This window comes from Procambarus clarkii, unplaced genomic scaffold (assembly GCF_040958095.1).
Source record: "Procambarus clarkii isolate CNS0578487 unplaced genomic scaffold, FALCON_Pclarkii_2.0 HiC_scaffold_140, whole genome shotgun sequence".
Lineage (NCBI taxonomy): Eukaryota > Metazoa > Arthropoda > Malacostraca > Decapoda > Cambaridae > Procambarus > Procambarus clarkii.
Window position 1 is genome coordinate 850858 of NW_027189173.1, and position 17795 is coordinate 868652.

The 17795-nt window shown below is 42.8% G+C and overlaps 1 protein-coding gene across 1 annotated transcript; it reads right to left on the reverse strand.

Moving 5' to 3' along the window:
• Positions 1-99: 99 nt before the first annotated feature.
• On the reverse strand, positions 100-17038 carry LOC138360999 (uncharacterized). Its single transcript, XM_069320481.1, has 7 exons — positions 17029-17038; positions 1618-2010; positions 1253-1521; positions 1054-1221; positions 613-718; positions 239-432; positions 100-114 (listed from the first exon to the last, which is right to left on the reverse strand). Exons 1-7 carry the CDS (start codon positions 17036-17038, stop codon positions 100-102), a joined length of 1155 nt encoding a protein of 384 aa, XP_069176582.1.
• Between the last annotated feature and the right edge of the window lie 757 nt (positions 17039-17795).

The window sequence follows — 17795 nt, forward strand, 5'->3', positions numbered from 1 at the left end:
TTGTGAAAGCTGGGGGTGTGAAAGCTGGGGGTGTAAAAGCTGGGGTTGTGAAAGCTAGGGGTGTAAAAGCTGGGGTTGTGAAAGCTGGGGGTGTGAAAGCTAGGGGTCTGAAAGCTAGGGGTGTGAAAGCTGGGGGTGTAAAAGCTGGGGGGTTGAAAGCTGGGGTTGTGAAAGCTGGTGGTGGGAAAGCTGGGGGTGTGAAAGCTGGGGGTGTGAAAGCTGGGGGGGGAGTGAAAGCTAGGGGTGTGAAAGCTGGGGTTGTGAAAACTGGGGGTGTGAAAGCTGGGGGTGTGAAAGCTGGGGATGTAAAAGCTGGGGTTGTGAAAGCTGGGGATGTGAAAGCTGGGGGTGTGAAAGCTGGGGTTGTTAAAGCTGTGGGTGTGAAAGCTGGGGGTGTGAAAGCTGGGGTTGTGAAAACTGATGGTGTGAAAGCTAGGGGTGTGAAAGCTGGGGTTGTGAAAACTGGGGGTGTGAAAGCTGGGGGTGTGAAAGCTAGGGATGTGAAAGCTGGGGTTGTGAAAGCTGTGGGTGTGAAAGCTGGGGGTGTGAAAGCTGGGGTTGTGAAAGCTGGGGGTGTGAAAGCTGGGGTTGTGAAAGCTAGGGGTGTGAAAGCTAGGGGTGTGAAAGCTGGGGGTGTAAAAGCTAGGGGGTTGAAAGCTGGGGTTGTGAAAGCTGGTGGTGGGAAAGCTGGGGGTGTGAAAGCTGGGGGGTGTGAAAGCTGAGGGGGAGTGAAAGCTAGGGGTGTGAAAGCTGGGGTTGTGAAAACTGGGGGTGTGAAAGCTGGGGGTGTGAAAGCTGGGGATGTGAAAGCTGGGGTTGTGAAAGCTGGGGGTGTGAAAGCTGGGGGTGTGAAAGCTGGGGTTGTGAAAGCTGGGGGTGTAAAAGCTGGGGTTGTGAAAGCTGGGGGTGTGAAAGCTAGGGGTCTGAAAGCTAGGGGTGTGAAAGCTGGGGGTGTAAAAGCTGGGGGGTTGAAAGCTGGGGTTGTGAAAGCTGGTGGTGGGAAAGCTGGGGGTGTGAAAGCTGGGGGTGTGAAAGCTGGGGGGGAGTGAAAGCTAGGGGTGTGAAAGCTGGGGTTGTGAAAACTGGGGGTGTGAAAGCTGGGGGTGTGAAAGCTGGGGATGTAAAAGCTGGGGTTGTGAAAGCTGGGGATGTGAAAGCTTGGGGTGTGAAAGCTGGGGTTGTTAAAGCTGGGGGTGTGAAAGCTGGGGGGGGGAGTGAAAGCTAGGGGTGTGAAAGCTGGGGTTGTGAAAACTGGGGGTGTGAAAGCTGGGGGTGTGAAAGCTGGGGATAAAAAAGCTGGGGTTGTGAAAGCTGGGGATGTGAAAGCTGGGGGTGTGAAAGCTGGGGTTGTTAAAGCTGGGGGTGTGAAAGCTGGGGTTGTGAAAGCTGGGGGTGTGAAAGCTAGGGGTGTGAAAGCTAGGGGTGTGAAAGCTGGGGGAGTAAAAGCTGGGGGGTTGAAAGCTGGGGTTGTGAAAGCTGGTGTTGGGAAAGCTGGGGGTGTGAAAGCTGGGGGTGTGAAAGCTGGGGGGGGGGAGTGAAAGCTAGGGGTGTGAAAGCTAGGGTTGTGAAAACTGGGGGTGTGAAAGCTGGGGGTGTGAAAGCTGGGAATGTGAAAGCTGGGGTGTGTGAAAGCTGGGGGTGTGAAAGCTGGGGGTGTGAAAGCTGGGGGTGTGAAAGCTGGGGGTGTGAAAGCTGGGGTTGTGAAAGCTGGGGGTGTGAAAGCTAGGGGTGTGAAAGCTAGGGGTGTGAAAGCTGGGGGTGTAAAAGATGGGGAGTTGAAAGCTGGGGTTGTGAAAGCTGGTGGTGGGAAAGCTAGGGGTGTGAAAGCTGGGGGTGTGAAAGCTGGGGGGGGAGTGAAAGCTAGGGGTGTGAAAGCTGGGGTTGTGAAAACTGGGGGTGTGAAAGCTGGGGGTGTTAAAGCTGGGGATGTGAAAGCTGGGGTTGTGAAAGCTGGGGGTGTGAAAGCTGGGGGTGTGAAAGCTGGGGTTGTGAAAGCTAGGGGTGTGAAAGCTGGGGGTGTGAAAGCTGGGGGTGTGAAAGCTGGGGGTGTGAAAGCTGGGGATGTGAAAGCTGGGGTGTGAAAGCTGGGGTGTGTGAAAGCTGGGGTTGTGAAAGCTAGGGGTGTGAAAGCTGAGGGTGTGAAAGCTGGGGGTGTGAAAGCAGAGGGTGTGAAAGCTGGGGGTGTGAAAGCTGGGGGTGTGAAAGCTAGGGGTGTGAAAGCTGGGGGTGTGAAAGCTAGGGGTGTGAAACCTGGGGTGTGTGAAAGCTGGGGGTGTGAAAGCTGGTGGTGTGAAAGCTCGGGGTGTGAAAGCTGGGGTGTGTGAAAGCTAGGAGTGTGAAAGCTCGGGGTGTGAAAGCTGGGGTGTGTGAAAGCTGGGGGTGTGAAAGCTGGGGGTGTGAAAGCTTAGGGTGTGAAAGCTAGGGGTGTGAAAGCTGGGGGTGTGAAAGCTGGGGTGTGTGAAAGCTGGGGTTATGAAAGCTAGGGGTGTGAAAGCTGGGGGTGTGAAAGCTGGGGGTGCGAAAGCTGGGGGTGTGAAAGCTGGGGGTGTGAAAGCTGGGGGTGTGAAAGCTAGGGGTGTGAAAGCTGGGGGTGTGAAAGCTAGGGGTGTGAAACTTGGGGTGTGTGAAAGCTGGGGGTGTGAAAGCTGGGGGTGTGAAAGCTGGGGGTGTGAAAGCTGGGGGTGTGAAAGCTGGGGGTGTGAAAGCTGGGGTGTGTGAAAGCTGGGGGTGTGAAAGCTGGGGGTGTGAAAGCTGGGGGTGTGAAAGCTGGGGGTGTGAAAGCTGGGGGTGTGAAAGCTAGGGGTGTGAAAGCTTGGGGTGTGAAAGCTAGGGGTGTGAAACCTGGGGTGTGTGAAAGCTTGGGGTGTGAAAGCTGGGGGTGTGAAAGCTCGGGGTGTGAAAGCTGGGGTGTGTGAAAGCTAGGAGTGTGAAAGCTCGGGGTGTGAAAGCTGGGGTGTGTGAAAGCTGGGGGTGTGAAAGCTGGGGGTGTGAAAGCTTAGGGTGTGAAAGCTAGGGGTGTGAAAGCTAGAGGTGTGAAAGCTGGGGGTGTGAAAGCTGGGGTGTGAAAGCTGGTGGGGTGAAAGCCCAAGGTGTGAAAGTTGGGGCGTGTGAAAGCTGGGGGTGTGAAAGCTGGGGTGTGAACGCTGAGGGTGTGGTAGCTGGGGGTGTGAAAGCTGGGGGTGTGAAAGCTGGGGGTGTGAAAGCTAGGGGTGTAAAAGCTGGGGGTGTAAAAACTGGGGGTGTGAAAGCTGGGGTGTGAAAGCTGGGGGGTGAAAGCTGGGGTGTGTGAAAGCTGGGGTGTGTGAAAGCTGGGGGTGTGAAAGCTGGGGATGTGAAAGCTGGGGTTGTGAAAGCTGGGGGTGTGAAAGCTGGGGGTGTAAAAGCTGGGGTTGTGAAAGCTAGGGGTGTAAAAGCTGGGGTTGTGAAAGCTGGGGGTGTGAAAGCTAGGGGTCTGAAAGCTAGGGGTGTGAAAGCTGGGGGTGTAAAAGCTGGGGGGTTGAAAGCTGGGGTTGTGAAAGCTGGTGGTGGGAAAGCTGGGGGTGTGAAAGCTGGGGGTGTGAAAGCTGGGGGGGGAGTGAAAGCTAGGGGTGTGAAAGCTGGGGTTGTGAAAACTGGGGGTGTGAAAGCTGGGGGTGTGAAAGCTGGGGATGTAAAAGCTGGGGTTGTGAAAGCTGGGGATGTGAAAGCTGGGGGTGTGAAAGCTGGGGTTGTTAAAGCTGGGGGTGTAAAAGCTGGGGTTGTGAAAGCTGGGGGTGTGAAAGCTGCGGGGGAGTGAAAGCTAGGGGTGTGAAAGCTGGGGTTGTGAAAACTGGGGGTGTGAAAGCTGGGGGTGTGAAAGCTGGGGATGTAAAAGCTGGGGTTGTGAAAGCTGGGGATGTGAAAGCTGGGTGTGTGAAAGCTGGGGTTGTTAAAGCTGGGGGTGTGAAAGCTGGGGTTGTGAAAGCTGGGGGTGTGAAAGCTAGGGGTGTGAAAGCTAGGGGTGTGAAAGCTGGGGGTGTAAAAGCTGGGGGGTTGAAAGCTGGGGTTGTGAAAGCTGGTGGTGGGAAAGCTGGGGGTGTGAAAGCTGGGGGTGTGAAAGCTGGGGGGGGAGTGAAAGCTAGGGATGTGAAAGCTAGGGTTGTGAAAACTGGGGGTGTGAAAGCTGGGGGTGTGAAAGCTGGGGATGTGAAAGCTGGGGTGTGTGAAAGCTGGGGGTGTGAAAGCTGGGGGTGTGAAAGCTGGGGGTGTGAAAGCTGGGGGTGTGAAAGCTGGGGTTGTGAAAGCTGGGGGTGTGAAAGCTAGGGGTGTGAAAGCTAGGGGGTGTGAAAGCTGGGGGTGTAAAAGATGGGGAGTTGAAAGCTGGGGTTGTGAAAGCTGGTGGTGGGAAAGCTAGGGGTGTGAAAGCTGGGGGTGTGAAAGATGGGGGGGAGTGAAAGCTAGGGGTGTGAAAGCTGGGGTTGTGAAAACTGGGGGTGTGAAAGCTGGGGGTGTGAAAGCTGGGGATGTGAAAGCTGGGGTTGTGAAAGCTGGGGGTGTGAAAGCTGGGGGTGTGAAAGCTGGGGTTGTGAAAGCTAGGGGCGTGAAAGCTGGGGGTGTGAAAGCTGGGGGTGTGAAAGCTGGGGGTGTGAAAGCTGGGGGTGTGAAAGCTGGGGATGTGAAAGCTGGGGTGTGAAAGCTGGGGTGTGTGAAAGCTGGGGTTGTGAAAGCTAGGGGTGTGAAAGCTGAGGGTGTGAAAGCTGGGGGTGTGAAAGCAGAGGGTGTGAAAGCTGGGGGTGTGAAAGCTGGGGGTGTGAAAGCTAGGGGTGTGAAAGCTGGGGGTGTGAAAGCTAGGGGTGTGAAACCTGGGGTGTGTGAAAGCTGGGGGTGTGAAAGCTGGTGGTGTGAAAGCTCGGGGTGTGAAAGCTGGGGTGTGTGAAAGCTAGGAGTGTGAAAGCTCGGGGTGTGAAAGCTGGGGTGTGTGAAAGCTGGGGGTGTGAAAGCTGGGGGTGTGAAAGCTTAGGGTGTGAAAGCTAGGGGTGTGAAAGCTGGTTGTGTGAAAGCTGGGGTGTGTGAAAGCTGGGGTTATGAAAGCTAGGGGTGTGAAAGCTGGGGGTTTGAAAGCTGGGGGTGCGAAAGCTGGGGTGTGAAAGCTGGGGGTGTGAAAGCTGGGGGTGTGAAAGCTAGGGGTGTGAAAGCTGGGGGTGTGAAAGCTAGGGGTGTGAAACCTGGGGTGTGTGAAAGCTGGGGGTGTGAAAGCTGGGGGTGTGAAAGCTGGGGGTGTGAAAGCTGGGGGTGTGAAAGCTGGGGGTGTGAAAGCTGGGGTGTGTGAAAGCTGGGGGTGTGAAAGCTGGGGGTGTGAAAGCTGGGGGTGTGAAAGCTGGGGGTGTGAAAGCTGGGGGTGTGAAAGCTGGGGGTGTGAAAGCTAGGGGTGTGAAAGCTTGGGGTGTGAAAGCTAGGGGTGTGAAACCTGGGGTGTGTGAAAGCTGGGGGTGTGAAAGCTGGGGGTGTGAAAGCTCGGGGTGTGAAAGCTGGGGTGTGTGAAAGCTAGGAGTGTGAAAGCTCGGGGTGTGAAAGCTGGGGTGTGTGAAAGCTGGGGGTGTGAAAGCTGGGGGTTTGAAAGCTTAGGGTGTGAAAGCTAGGGGTGTGAAAGCTAGAGGTGTGAAAGCTGGGGGTGTGAAAGCTGGGGTGTGAAAGCTGGTGGGGTGAAAGCCCAAGGTGTGAAAGTTGGGGCGTGTGAAAGCTGGGGGTGTGAAAGCTGGGGTGTGAACGCTGAGGGTGTGGTAGCTGGTGGTGTGAAAGCTGGGGGTGTGAAAGCTGGGGGTGTGAAAGCTAGGGGTGTAAAAGCTGGGGGTGTAAAAACTGGGGGTGTGAAAGCTGGGGTGTGAAAGCTGGGGGGTGAAAGCTGGGGTGTGTGAAAGCTGGGGTGTGTGAAAGCTGGGCGTGTGAAAGCCCAAGGTGTGAAAGCTGGGGTGTGAAAGCTGGTTGTGTAACATTTCATGTGAAGACACGTGGGGAAAAAATAACCCAGAGTATTGATATGAAACGTGTGAAGGACTGTGCCGCTAAATTAAGTCTGTAAAACAGTTAACCAGGTGTTGCTGATGAAGTTCACCGTGACCAAGGTCACGAGGAGTTACAGTAATGTAGCGAGGGCACAGTACACCCAGTGAGTGGTGATCATGTTAGGGCACAGTACACCAGGTGAGTGGTGATCATGTTAGGGCACAGTACACCAGGTGAGTGGTGATCATGTTAGGGCACAGTACACCAGGTGAGTGGTGATCATGTTAGGGCACAGTACACCAGGTGAGTGGTAATCATGTTAGGGCACAGTACACCCAGTAAGTGGTGATCATGTTAGGGCACAGTACACCCAGTGAGTGGTGATCATGTTAGGGCACAGTACACCCAGTGAGTGGTGATCATGTTAGGGCACAGTACACCCAATGAGCGGTGATCATGTTAGGGCTCAGTACACCCAATGAGTGGTGATCATGTTAGGGCACAGTACACCCAGTGAGTGGTGATCATGTTAGGGCACAGTACACCCGGTGAGTGGTGATCATGTTAGGGCACAGTACACCCGGTGAGTGGTGATCATGTTAGGGCACAGTACACCCGGTGAGTGGTGATCATGTTAGGGCACAGTACACCCAGTGAGTGGTGATCATGTTAGTGTAAGTAGTGTGGATGACAACGTACAGGTGATATTTTGTTTCAGGTCAAATATCACGCGTGTGAGTCAGGGTTTTGAGGTCCAATATCTCGGGTGTGAGTCAGGGTTTTCAGGTTCCAATATCCCGCGTGTGAGTCAGGGTTTTGAGGTCCAATATCCCGCATATGGCTTCTGGGTTTTTCAGGTAAATTTTTGTCATTCGCAGATTTTAGAAGTTGTTAAAGTTTTTATGATGAAAATATTTTCCGAGACTTTAGAAGTTTGTTACAGTTCTTATGGGAGAAATTCAATTTCGTGTTTATGAGCCAGGGTTTTCAGGTAAATTTTGTCAGTCACAGATTTTAGAAGTTGTTAAAGTTCTTATAATGAAAATAATGTCATAGGAATTTGTTAAAGTTCTTATGATGAAAATAATGTCATACGAGTTTGTTAAGAGTTTTTATGAAAATAATGTCTTACGAGTTTTGTTAAGAGTTCTTATGGGATTCTTACTTAGAAACTAGTATATTGCTATATATCTGAATCTTTTTCCTGCCCCCTCCCCCCCTGTATCTCCCGCTCATACCTCACACCCCCTCCCTCCCACCCTTACCTCACAATCTGTGGCCCACCTGTGTTTACTTTCAGACTGTCAGCCAGACGCGGCCTTCAGGTTACCTCTTATCTTATCTTCTCCATAATATCTGGACCGTCCCTCCACCCTCTCTCTCTCTCTCTCTCTCTCCTCTTCATATTATTCTCTCTTCCTATTTTTCTGACATCGTAATGTTTTTGTTCCTTTTTTCATTAACCAGACAGTTTTACACAAATCAACCGATGCATCTCAATGTAACCTTTATTACTGAAACTGCCTCCGAGACTATTTAAGCTGGCACCAGCTACCTGCCCCCTGGGCTGTCTGCCCGAGGCAATCATTACCTGATTACCTGCCCTGACATCTACCAGTCATTGTCAGCGTTCTCCACCGTAATAATTTATATATATATATATATACATTAGGCGTAAATAAAACATATTTATTTATTTATAATTTATTTAGTCGTCAAATTTTAGTTTACACAATTTATAATAAACGACTCATTTAGCCCGAAGTTCTAAGAAGCTCATTCCTCAATCCGCTTGTATAATATCCGTCCTATTCACTCCTCATCTCTGTAAATAAAGAATAACAGTTTTAGATAGTGTTTACACATGTACAATATTTATCAGACACATAAAACCTCGAAACAAATGTACTCACCATTTTCCGTTAGATAATTTTGTTATAGCCTCATTCAGCCAGTCGTCTCCAAGCACATTTTCCAACAAATATCGCTCTTATCATAACACAGTGTTTCATAGCAGCTCGGCATATTTTTAAATAAAGCATAAGATAGCCTCATTACGTTCCTATCATTCTGCATATAATCTCCGTAAGTAAAACTAGTTTCAAATAGCTTTAATGCAGTTTTTAGATCCTTGTTTGAAAGATGGTAACAGAGAAACATCGCATATAGCCCGCATACGTAAGTATTTAAACTCTGAAGTCGCTCTGTAAACGTGTATACATCACAGTCTTTATAATAATTTAAAAACTCCGAAATGTAGGGCGAATACACATTTATTCTATACGAATCTAGTATAACTATTTTCCGTTTAGATTTATATACAGCAATCCAGTGGCCCATTACTTCCTTAGAGTCTCTTCCTAAGGTATTTATTATAAACATAATCGGACTATCCCGTATTTGCTTCATTATTCTATATATATCCGTCGCTAAATAGCATCCAATCTATTCAGCTTTACTACCATTCATATTTTTCAATGATGTATTAATTTGTTTGCAGTTCATGCTCTTGTATCGCACATAACTCGCCTATCGGAATAAATTCTCAATACTCCCGTTGTATTTCCGAATAAAATAATAACTTTATTTGATTTCACTGGAACAGCAAATTCTAATGTAATTCTCAGGTTGCCCGAAGTCTCTATAGGATGGGCATCTCTCAATTCCTCAGGCGTTAGTCTAAATGCCAGTAACGTTCTTCCTTTTATAAATGAATTATACGTCAAGGTATTACAAGCGTTAAAGCCTACTGTATTTTGAGTCTCGTAGTATAGTTTCGAACATTTATTCGGGAACTTACAAGTTATATTAAATAAGTTTGTCCCATCACGTGTAATATATACATTAGATAAATTGGAGTGATCGAAATAAAGTGGATTAAGTGTATACGCTCCTGATATTGCTTCCATATCCGTCATCATAATAAATAATTTATCTGGGATAATGCTCCCCCATGGCTGGTCAATACTTAATCTCTGCTGCCCATTACCAAGAATGAACGTCTTGTGGAGTGTCTTATCAAACGTATATGTAACTGGCGTATTTTGTTCAGCCAGAGCTCTATTAATAGCCTCCAATCCAGATGCGAATGGAGTTATCCGATCAATCCACATTCTAGCTAGTTTTATGTTAAACTTGTATCCAGATTCAATACTGTTTATAACCCACGGATCACTGTTAAGTTCTAATCTCAAACGAATATCAATTTCATCCAAAAGATATTCGCTCAAAGTTGTAATGTCCAATAGCAGTTTAAAGCAACAGTTTACTCCCTCAGTTTTTAACTTTACAAATCTAGATTTAAGGTCTTCTGAGGCATTCTTAAAATAATCTACATCATATTTTTCAGGAAAAACATCATTATAGAAATACGTTAGTTCTTTAAATCTTTCAGCTTTACATTCAGAAAGCTTTGTCATTAGCTTTACATATGATAAATATGAAAATAGTGAATTAGTTTCCACCACTTGCTCATTTAAATAAACAGTTACAGCTTTAAACATTGTCTGGGACAAACCATTGACTATTGATGCATTTTTAATATCCGCTAAAGCCGTAATTCCGTCAGGTCCCGTTAATTCTACCATCAGTTCTAGCGTCAAGCTCGAAAGATCAATAAATTGTCCCTTTACTCCTGGGATACGGAATTTAATATAAGAATCTTTAAATTTATTGTTAATACTTGAATTCACAGGTAAAATATCCTGTGTCTGTCTTGAAAATATCATACTTTCAACCATTCTATGCGGATTAACTTTAGGAAAGCCATCGCTTATAGCAGCTGTATAATTTTCTAAAGGAACTTGCAATGCTGCACTAGGAGCATTTACACTCATCATGTTTGCGTCTAGCATACAACTAGTACTGTTTTATGAAAACACGTCTTTATATCTATCCATTTTCTTTATATAGGCAGGGGCCTCGTAGCTTGGTGGATAGCGCGCAGGACTCGTAATTCTGTGGCGCGGGTTCGATTCCCGCACGAGGCAGAAACAAATGGGCAAAGTTTCTTTCACCCTGAATGCCCTGTTACCTAGCAGTAAATAGGTACCTGGGAGTTAGTCAGCTGTCACGGGCTGCTTCCTGGGGGTGGAGGCCTGGTCGAGGACCGGGCCGCGGGGACACTAAAAAAAAAAAGCCCCGAAATCATCTCAAGATAACCTCAAGATAAGGTCTTTTCGTTATTCGGCCACCTGCTATCAATTTAGGACCTATACTTTTCAATGTTCCCATACCGCGTTTTCTAATTGAATCTTTCAAAGTACCTTGGCCTGCATTTATATCCTGCAAAACATTCTGTCCCATTGTCAATCCTGCTGGCATGATAGTTTTTAATAGGAAAGGTGTTGCTCTACGAGCTAGACCAGTTAAGAAACTTAATATTCCACCTCCTCTTAAATGTCTTCTATCGAAAACAGTAATATCGCCCAGCGCTCCACCTCTCTCCCCTCGTGGAGCGATAAATCGCTCTACCTCGTCAACAGACAGCTGTACAAACCCGACCCTCATGTTTAAACGTGCCAGGAGAGAATGATAAACTCCCTCTACTCTTACCATTATATATCAACGGGTCTAATATGTAATACTGCAATCGTACATCCATCCTTTTCAAAATATACAGGCTCCCCATCTTGATCTGTTAATTTAATACTTATGCCATCAATATTAGTCGTATTTAAAGGTTTATATAATTTCCTGTGTGTTACATTACTTTGAAACGAAACAACATCCAAGATATTTACAATCTGATTACCAAACATGGTGGGCTGCACCTTATCACAATATACACACAAGAAATCTATACGGCCTAATGGCCTAGGATGATAATAGCATGTATCTTGTACAGTTAACCTGTTATTAGGTAGTTTATTCATAATAAAAATATCATAGGCATTACCTACTTCCGCTCCAATAACTTTACATATATTTCGACCGAAAGATAAAGATTAATACTCGAATCATATTTCATATAAACGTCCCCATGGTCTGGGAAATTATAATTAAGTAGGGATCCTATAAAACTCAATGAACTTTTAGAAAATATAGTTGAAATTTCTCTATTTAAAATAGTCGTTAGCTCTATGCAATTATCACTGGCTAAAATATCTGGCTTTAAAGTGAAAGATGTATTCACCGTACTCAAATCAGATAAATTTTTATTAGACACTAGAAGTGTAACTGAAATAAAACTTTCCGGGTCATTCCTCTTAACAGCGAAATAAGATGGAGGCAGGAATATATTCTTCAGGCACACTTCATAAGCTTTATTCGGGTCTAAAGGCAGCTGATTATGTAATCTATTTTCAAAAGCATTGGTAGCATTGTTTTTAAATACATCAGTATCAGAGTTACTCGCTGCATATATAACGTAACTATCCATCCTGTAGACTAATAGTAAATGATAAAAATAAACAGAAACTCACCTTAATATGGTATCCAGGTAGACTCTCCTTCATCTCCAGCCTTGATCTTCCTCTTCAAACTCGGAGGAGAAAACACTTGATTTTTCGCATCTACATTTCTAAATAAATTCTTAGGTGTAGAGGTCAAAGAAAAAAACAACTTGGCTATGGGCAATTAATCTTCTGGGAATAGCAATTTCGGAGTGCACATCCTGCCTATAACATCATCAACAATATTGATCCCAGTAACTGGTGATGTGATGTTCCCGTCCTCATCCCACTTTACAAGTCCAGTTGTATTAAAATAATTTAACCGGGAGACTGCAAAATCATAACCCTTAAGCTTTAATCTTAAGTCTATCAAGTGTTGTATAACAGGATTTGTTCTCACTGTCGTCGTAGGCTTCTCAACACTTACTGCCGTAGGCTTCTGTTGATCAATAACTTTTCGTGGTACAAGATAGAATTCTTTGTTATTCCTTATTAAATAGCCTTGAAATAAAATTTATAGCTATGGGAAGTAAAATGCCCAATAAATTACCTCCTCTTTTACTCGTTAATATGTCTTTCTTGAGTGAAATAGCCTTCTTCTTACAGGCTAATGTATGGAGTAGAGCTCTATATTTAGAAAGTCTCTTTAAAATAGGCTTCCCAACTTCAATTTTATTTTTTAAGAAATTATTAAATATTTCAGATAGGCAAAGTATATGTTCCTTTTTAAGAGTCTTAATTAAATTTTTCCTAGAATTATAACCTAATCTAGCTAATAGTTCAATAAATCCACGATACTTGCTAACTAAGGGCTGCTTCTTCATAGTTTCTTCACGTCATCTGAATTCACCCACTGATCAAATGAACTGTCGTAACCGACGTATCTAACTTTATATAAAGTAGTATTACCAACTTTACGTTTACTTATAATTCTCTTAATTTCAAATGTATCTGACAAGTAGGTGGGAGTCAACTCCTCTCTATAAAATCCGCCTTCTATAAGTCTATTATTTAAGTCCTTTAGATAATATAAAGGCACAGGTTGTTTAGTATCAATTTGAGCAATAATAAATATTTCCTTAGTGTTCTGTTGATCCTCTTTTGAACTTTGAAATACGATTAGATAAGGCAAGCCGTACTGTATCTTCAACAGACATGATTACTGATGCGTGGCTTAGTCTGCTGCTCTCCTTTATACATGAGCTTAAACTGCCTAGTGTCATCTTGAGGCGGAGATAAAGCATGTACATCAATAGGTATTTTCCCCTTTAATCCTCTATGTGGTGTTCTATTAAACGTTTTAACCATATCAGGTAGAACATTTATATAGGTTAAGGTATTATAAGCCGTTAAATATTTATATATCTTAGTTTTCAATGTTCTTATAAATCTCTCTGCAATGCTGGCTGTAGTGCCCTGAGAAAATACACTGTACAGTTCAATGTTTTTACTGTCTAACAATCGTTTCATATATTTATTATAGAATTCACCGCCCTTATCAGTGTTAAGCTTCCTTACACCTTTTGATGAAGGTAAATCCAGAATAGCTTTCATGGCTTCACTTACACTCTGACCTGATTTAGTGGATAGTGGAACTACATGTGCAAACCTTGAAAATATATCAACACAAACTAATAAATATTTAATATCATTGTTGTGCTTAGCTAACAATGTCATATCAGCCAAGTCACTGGTAAAGAAAGCTTTAGGTCTAGGTACTAAGATACGTCTTCGTTTAAATTTACGTTTTGTTAATAGATGTAAGGTATATGCATTAGACGTTTTTAAATAGTCTTTCACATCTTTTATAGTTAATTCAGGGATTGTTTTCTTTGCAGCCTTATACAATTTTAAAACGCCACCAAACCCACCTATGGACTTGGGGTCATTGTATATCTTATTAAGAGTTTGTGTAATGTTCACCATTGATACACTATTTCATATGGGGGTTCATTTACAATATTTCCCCTAAATATTATGGATTCAGGTGTTTTAACGCCCAAGTCAACAAGTAAATACCCATACTGTCGAGAAATCACTTTCTTATATATATCTAAAAATTTCTTGGCATCTTGTTTTCCGAATATTTGTCTGCCTAATGTTTCTATCTGGGACAAGTCTCTTGATTTAAGCAGAATAAAATGAGAAGCATTTAAACTTATAGATCTAGAAAATTTCCCACTGAAAAATATATTTTGGGTTATAAAAATAACAGAGATGTTCTCATGCCGTCCCTTAGTAAATATATCACTTACTATTTTAGAGTTTGTAGATTCAACATACAAGTCATCATAAACAACTAATACATGAGATGTGTCCTCTGGATCACGATCGTCTAAAGGGTTTACAATTTCAGAGTAAAAAGATATCTTATGTTTAATGAGTAGATTAGTTCTCAACTCTTTATACCCGCTTCCACAGATAATTATTTTTGCAAAGTTCTGCTGATATTTCTCTATCATTTTAGCACATAAATAGCTCTTCCCACCATTTGAAAATCAAGCAATAATAATTCTTGACGGTTCACTAAATATATTCAACTGGGTTTCAGTAATAACTTTTTTCTGCCCTTCCATGTTGCTAGGATTCAATAGACTAACTACAAATATATAATGAAAGGAGTATTTAAACGAAATCTACATTCTAGTTTTTATTTTAAACATAGCCAATAAATCATAGTCATAACATATACATTTGAACATATCCAATACAGTAATAAAATCATAGAATATACAATATCAAAAATATCATAGACATTAAATCATAGTCATAACATAGCCGTTTGAACATATCTAATACAGTAATAAAATCATAGAATATACAATATCAAAAATATCATAGACATTAAATCATAGTCATAACATAGCAATTTGAACATATCCAATACAGTAAGAAAATCATAGAATATACAATATCAAAATATCATAGACATTAAATCATAGTCATAACATATCCAATTCAGTAATAAAATCGTAGAATATACAATATCAAAAATATCATAGACATTTGAATATAGTCATTTCATATCAAATACAGTAACAAATCATAGATAATACAGTACCAAAATAAATCATAGTCATTAGAATATAGTTATAGATAATACATAGACAATACAGTAACATAGACTTAGTTGTTGTTAGGGAATAATTGCTGAGCGACTCTATCCCGCTTTTCCCAAAGATTAAAAATGGGGAACAATTGACGTCTTGGTTGGGGGATTATCTACAATTACTGGATCCTCTACCTGCACCTGCACCTCTTCCTCTACCTGTACCTCTTCCTCTACCTGTACCTCACGCTCTGGAATGTCTGGGTGACCGTAAGCTAATGACTCTGTGGGACTAATGAGGTACCTCTTGTCATCAAAAGCTGACAGGCCGCGCTTAGTTGTTTTACACGTGCATATCTGTCCGTTAACATTACGAATGGATCGGGATACAAAATTAAAAGTTGTATTTGTCTCTAATGTGTTCTGAAAAGATGCATGTGTTATTTTCTTTTGTTGGTGATAAGGAATCCCTTTACATTTACATAAATGTTCTTTATCATGGGTTAGGAGAGAATAAGTTTTAGGCTTGAGTGCAATTTATTCAGTTATAATTTTCTGCTTTACTTCTGACTTGAGGAGTCCTAGTTCACCTTTGCGAGTAGCAGAATACATGGGATGATCTTTGTCGAAATTACTGAAATTCATATAATCTACTAGAGGAGCTTTTGTCATTTCTTGGAAAGCATCTTTACAGGTCAGAGTAAATATGAATGAGTCTGTATCCGTATAAATTAGTCTAGCTCTCTCCCCATAATGGGCTTTAACTACATTATACCAGAACTCGTATAAACGCCTCTTGGCTATCTGCAAGATCTGATATCCCATGTAAGAAGGAGTGGTAACTTTAAGGATGTCTTTCATTACTGTACAGAGAACCCTATCTTGACCTAAAGAGACAGCTCGTTTATACAAAGGGTTTCTTGCATGAGTTAAGAAAAAATGTTTTGTCGTTACTAGATGGTGAGTATTAGCATATCTAGATATATTTGTCATTGATTTCCCGTACAGACTATTACTTATGAGTTTAAAAGCTTTTTCTTTAACTTTACAGGTGGTATTGGCTCGTTCTCGAATGTTGGTTGAAATAAAATCTTTTAAATAGGGAGCCTGTTTAAATTCATAGATTGTTTTTACTCGTTCAACTTCTAGCCCTGGTTTTAATAGCAATTGCAGGAAATCAAGGCTCACTAAGTAGCTGTTTTGGGGCAAGTGGGATGCAATTAATTTAGTATTTTTAGGCGGGAGCTTACGTTTTTCATCGTTAAGGGTTTTCTTACTGTACTCTGACAAAAACTCCTCAGTTATATTAGTATGAGACAGTACAAGGGGCAGATCATCAGTATACCTGGCTACCTCGGGAGATACATGTTTTGTATCGCATAAAATCCAATAGCCTTTGTCTTGATCACAGGGGATATGTTGTAACCCTTGCCCTAATAAGGTATCCCGCTCAAGGTCAGTTAATTGTCTAATCCCTCCCTGGGAAAGCACCTCAGCCATGCACGCTGCATATAGGCTGTTGAAGTCGAGGTACAAAATGTGAGTATCGTCATCAGAGCTAGGGTTAGATGTAGTGTGCTCGTTAACAGCCTGTGTAAATTGTCTTATGGAAGATGTGAACCCCCCTCTAAGATTCCTTCTCAACAAATCATATACATTCTGATCATACACATAGTCAAGTACAACTTTTGATTTAAATAAGAACGCGTCCCAAGCGTAACTAGGAAGTGATACATAGAAAACAATATCTAGTTCATAAATTTCTTTCAGTGATGTTCGCCAAAGTGTAAATATATCAACTAGCATTCCTACGTCAACTTTTGAATATAACCTTTATGTTTGTACAGTTCCCTAAATTAAATACTTTAAGAGCATTGTCATAATCTTCTTCAGACAGTGGAGCGTCATGTAAAACATTGTAAAACTTATCTCGCGAAGGGAGCTGAGGTTCGTCTAACACGTCCATGGAAGAAATATAATCATAACATAGGCTTTGTTTACCTTTAATTAACAGAGCTTTAGCCTCATCGGATACGCCATTTAGTATGTGTTCAGTATACTTGGTGGGTTTCTTACTGGCAACGTGCTCTTTTGCTAAGGTTCCTAATGACCCATTAAGGAGAGCTAGGCTATCTAGGAATTTAAGTTCACCTATGATGACTTGCATCATAGGTGATTTCAATCCTTCCATGGTTAGAATTTCTACATCGCGGTGAGGATTTTTGGGCAGTTCTTTAAGTATAATTCCAAGATCATAGGCAGCATTATGGGAAAATGTGGTCAAGTATCTACGAGCATTTTTACATTGTAAATTGCAACGAGCACAATAGGCACCTAAATAATTATTTTCCGTAATAGCATGATTATGATGTCTATGTTTATCTTTCTTATTCTTGAAAGTTTGATGACACAATTGACACGTATTTTGTCTTTGAAACATTCTTTCCTGCTCTCTAGACAAGTTCTTAGGGAAGTTGGGGAGCTAAGCATGAATAGCTTTCCATGAGGCTTCTAGCTTTGTAATAAAATGATTAACTACGTCTGGACCTACGTATGAATACGTTTCTACGACATTGAATTCCCTGTCTACAATCATGTAAGCATAAGCAATTGCTTTATGCTTACATTCCACCATGCCTCTAGGATTTTGACGGTCGAAACAACATTCAAAATCGTAATAGGCGGTGTGAGTCGGGCTATAGGTCCTACCGTAATTTTTAAAAATTATTTTCTCATTAGGATTATAGAACGAAAATACTTGGGATACAGTGCATGACTCATCGTGAGCCTGAATTTCATCTAAGGGGGCATGCAAAAGGCAAATTTTGCAGAATTTATGAGTGTTAGGAATCCTTCCAGAGTGGTGGTTAATACTCTTTACAAATTTATCAAAAGTCCTTGAACAGACAGAGATGCTTGCCTTCTAATAACAACAAAGGAACTTTATCGGCATACTTTTCTTGACTTTTCCTAGCTAAACTAAGATAGTATCTGTTACTTTCATGAGTTACTGTATAAATATAAATAGAAATTTTGTTAAGCTTCTCTATTTTCTTAAGGTTATCAAATGATACAGGGAATCTGATTTCATCTGCCCATACTACGAATCTTCTACACCATCGAAGGCTTTTGTAATGTTGTCTAACGTTATTCATAGTCCTGCCCAATGCTAGGTTTTTATACGCCGCAATGCACTGTAACAAACACTCATCTCCTTAACTTTCAGGGTTAAATACTGATTCTTTACCCCTTAATTTTGCAGGATATGGTACGTATGATCCAAGGTGCATAGGGTGGCGAATATATGAAAAATTAATGGCAAAGCCTGACATGGAATGAATTCCTACACTTGAGGATTGGACATTTTTTAGGCATTCGTCAATTTTAGCAGA

Bases quoted from the DNA above. Each gene is read 5' to 3' on its own strand.
- LOC138360999 (XM_069320481.1), bottom strand. The intron at 1,522-1,617 runs GCTTTCACATTC...CCCCCCCCCCAG, and splicing joins CCCAGCTTTCACACACCCCA to CTTTCACACCCCCAGCTTTC. The intron at 1,222-1,252 runs GTTTTCACAACC...TCACACCCCTAG, and splicing joins CCCCAGCTTTCACACCCCCA to CTTTCACTCCCCCCCCCAGC.